General features: G+C 33.7%; 2 protein-coding genes across 7 annotated transcripts in view; one reads left to right on the top strand and one right to left on the bottom strand.

Moving 5' to 3' along the window:
* Window positions 1–3,394, bottom strand: part of LOC106678192 (atrial natriuretic peptide receptor 1) — a 1,188,520-nt gene that overhangs the window by 454,288 nt on the left and 730,838 nt on the right. The gene's annotated exons all lie outside the window — the stretch shown is intronic.
* LOC106678196 (uncharacterized) overlaps window positions 1–3,394 on the top strand; it is a gene marked incomplete in the record, with an annotated part of 31,781 nt that overhangs the window by 6,738 nt on the left and 21,649 nt on the right. Inside the window, 3 exon segments of the mRNA XM_067048963.1 lie at window positions 627–881; window positions 1,487–1,890; window positions 1,983–2,171. Of these exon segments, the coding sequence (XP_066905064.1) occupies window positions 656–881; window positions 1,487–1,890; window positions 1,983–2,171 (819 nt within the window).

Raw genomic sequence — 3,394 nt, 5'->3', positions numbered from 1 at the left:
AGAAATTTAGTATTAATCATTAGTACTAAGTTTTTTATAAGGCAAAGTCTTGAAGAATAAATTTCGATACAAAAACTATTTCATTAATATTAAAATACTAATTACAGATCCAAAATCAACAAAAGGAATTTGAAAAATAATATAAAAAATCATTTCGTATAGTGTCATCATTATTACGAATTAATATAATATGTCCACCCCATATTAACAAGGTGGATCGAATGTATATAAATAAAAAAAAAAAAATTGCAGCACCCTTCCTAGGTTACAAACAATTACCCGGCACCCCTGTTGAGCTAAAAAAAAAAATAATTGAGATTTCATTACAATTATCCTAAAAGCGGTTGAATATGAAGGAAAATAAGAAACATAGTGCAAAGTAAATACTGGAATGCACTCTATATTTGCTATTTTAATTTAAAATTTGCATATTTTTTAATAATTTGAGAAAATAAAATTAGCTTGAGGAACCTCAGGGTTCCGCGGCATTCAGTTTGGGAACCGCTTCCTTAGTTTGGAGATACAGTTAGGTTATGTCTTGTTAATTAATGGGGGGATTAATATTAAGATCATTAATATTTTGTAAAATGTGAGGATAAATTTATTTATCTTTTTTTTATTTTTAGTTCTGCTTTACATAAAACCTCTACCAAAGATGAACACGATACTCCTAATTCTCTCAGTTCTTCCCGCACTCCTGAAAGCGGCAAATATCCTCATCGTGGCACCGATGCCGTTCTATAGCCACACCAGTACTTTCATCCCGGTGTACAAGGAACTGGCTTCCAGAGGGCACAACATCACTATGGTATCTCCATTCCCAGTTAAACTCGATATCCCCAACTGGAGGAATATTGAGCTCGATATAAATCGGCAGACAAGTAAGGATAAAATAAAATGTAGATTTATTTAGAAAAATATGCATTATTGTAACAAAGAATAATCAAAGTATAGTGGAAGGGTAATGATAGTCACCTAAGGGAAACAAATATAAAAGTTATAATTTTTATTTTAAAACAGTACAACAGATAGTTCTATACTTAAGTTGTTCTATAGACAATTATCACTTAATATTGCATTGATTAATGAAAAAAATATTAAAGTATAGGTATTTACCAAAACCACCCTGACTTAATGCATATATTAATGAGATTTGATGGTTTTAAGGTTTATTTACGACTATACAATTAGCATAAAGGGTATTTTCAATGATACAACTACTCCTATCATGTATTGTGATCTGCACAATTACAGATACAGATAAAAACACTCTTGCTGTCTTATTATCTATATAATAAATGTTAATATATATTTATTAACCAAGCTCTTGTTTGGTTCAAGATGGGTGTTTCAGCACAATGCAGATGTATTAACAAATTTAAATGCATTAATTAACCATGATGAAGAGAACTTCAGGCTGACTTCTATTACTTTCCTGTAAATAAATCACTAAACGGACTTATTTTGTTAAGCTTTTACTTTACAGATAGAAGTATTAAGGAGATGATCAACAGTGGTGCTTACAGGTTTTACTCAGCCTTGTACAGCCTCTGCAACTACGTCTTGGAGATAGCACTTGATGATGACGTTCTTCATAGCTTTTTGGCCAATGATAAGACGAACTACGATTTACTGATCTTGGAACCATACTTCTGCCAAGAGCCATTCATCGCCATAGGCCACAAGTTCAATGTGCCAGTTGTAGCTGTTCACGCAATGTCTCTGACACCTTGGTATTCCTTCCTGACGGGAAACGAAGTTTCGCTACACTTGCAGCCCAATTTGCGTTCGCCGTATAAAAATCGTATGACATTTTTCGAAAGACTAGACAATTTCTTCATCAACTTGTTCGAATTGAGCGTGGGTTACTTCCACTATATGCCACACCAGGTAACATAATTTAAAATATTATTAATTAGTCGCTCTTATAAACATTATCTCATAAAATACTGACGGGGTATTCAATCGGCCTTATTTTATAGCAATACCTGATGGACAAATTCTTTAAATATCCTGGCTCTGAAAACCGCCCGCCGATATTGGACATGTTGAGGAATGTTTCGTTAACATTAGTAGACTACCACATGTCTGTTGGATATGCTGAACCTTTGCTACCCAACACCATTCCAGTTGGAGGCCTCAGCTTGAAAATCGGTGATGAACTTCCAAAGGTAATTACTATAAAAGTTTAACCAACCGGTCATGTTAAGCCCTATTTTATTTTCTTAATTTCTTAAATATATTTTCCAAGTTACACCGATTTCCGGCTAACGGGCCGTGTAATAGAAAAAGAAGATATTTTTGTGATTTTCCTCAAAATAATTAATTCATTTTGTTTCTCTTTTTCTTGTTAAGCATCATTACAGATTTCATGACTTTTGTACCAATTGAAAAATCATTTACCATGTAGAAAGTCAAGAGACATTTATGATTTCCGTAATATATCTTAGTTTTAAGTTATATAAAAAACTTGGTTTTCCATCCCCCTCCCCGCGTTTACCTAGTTTCCCATAGCCAATGTAATTCAACAAAAGCAGGGGTGGTTGCTATGCCAAAGCTTGCAGATCCACTTTAGCCATAATGTGAATTCGAAATATATTACATAGACTTTATACAAACGTTAACCTTTAAAGGCTGGAACAATCGAGCATTTTTCAGGAGAGAAAAGCTGGTCTCCTGAAAAATCTCTAGCCTGTTCATCACATTAAGATTTTTAGGACTTCGAGGAGAATTATACTGAAATATTTTATTATACTTTAAATATTGTCATTAAAAATTTGCAGGTGTGTCAGTCTGTAACAAAAAATTGTTGCATTACATGGGAATATTTTAAGGGACTAAAGTCCTTTGTATTTGTCATTTGTAATTTAGGTCCTTTTTTAAACCATATTACACTGGATGGATGGACATCCATGTTTTCCTATTCCAAAACATAGCCATGACTTAACCGACAGTCTGTGTTTAAATTTAAATTTTGTTTAACGTAAGCCCATGATCTCTTCCCCTACAATATCCTTTAATAATACCCCACTTATTCCTGTCGAACAGATCCGTTACTTAGGACTACATCTCGACAAACGACTAACATGGAATCCTCATACAAGACTAAAAAGACAAGAAGCTGCTCGTAGATTCCGACTATTGCAACATTTACTAGACAAACGGTCTAAATTGCCAATCCATTACAAAAGACTGATCTACATAGCTATTATAAGGCCTATCTGGATATACGGAGTTGAGCTTTGAGGCTCCACTAAACCATCAAATTCCTCCAGAATCCAATCCTTACAGTCCAAAATCCTTAATGCTCCTTACTTTGTCACAAATCAAGTCATCCATCAGGACCTCAATATTCCATATGTTGCCGATATGGCCAGAACCAGATTATTATTTA

Source organism: Halyomorpha halys, unplaced genomic scaffold (genome assembly GCF_000696795.3).
Source record: "Halyomorpha halys isolate HHAL.00 unplaced genomic scaffold, Hhal_1.1 Scaffold128.1, whole genome shotgun sequence".
Taxonomy (NCBI): domain Eukaryota; kingdom Metazoa; phylum Arthropoda; class Insecta; order Hemiptera; family Pentatomidae; genus Halyomorpha; species Halyomorpha halys.
The sequence above is the reverse complement of the archived record's forward strand: the minus strand, read 5'-3'. Positions and strand labels throughout refer to the sequence as shown.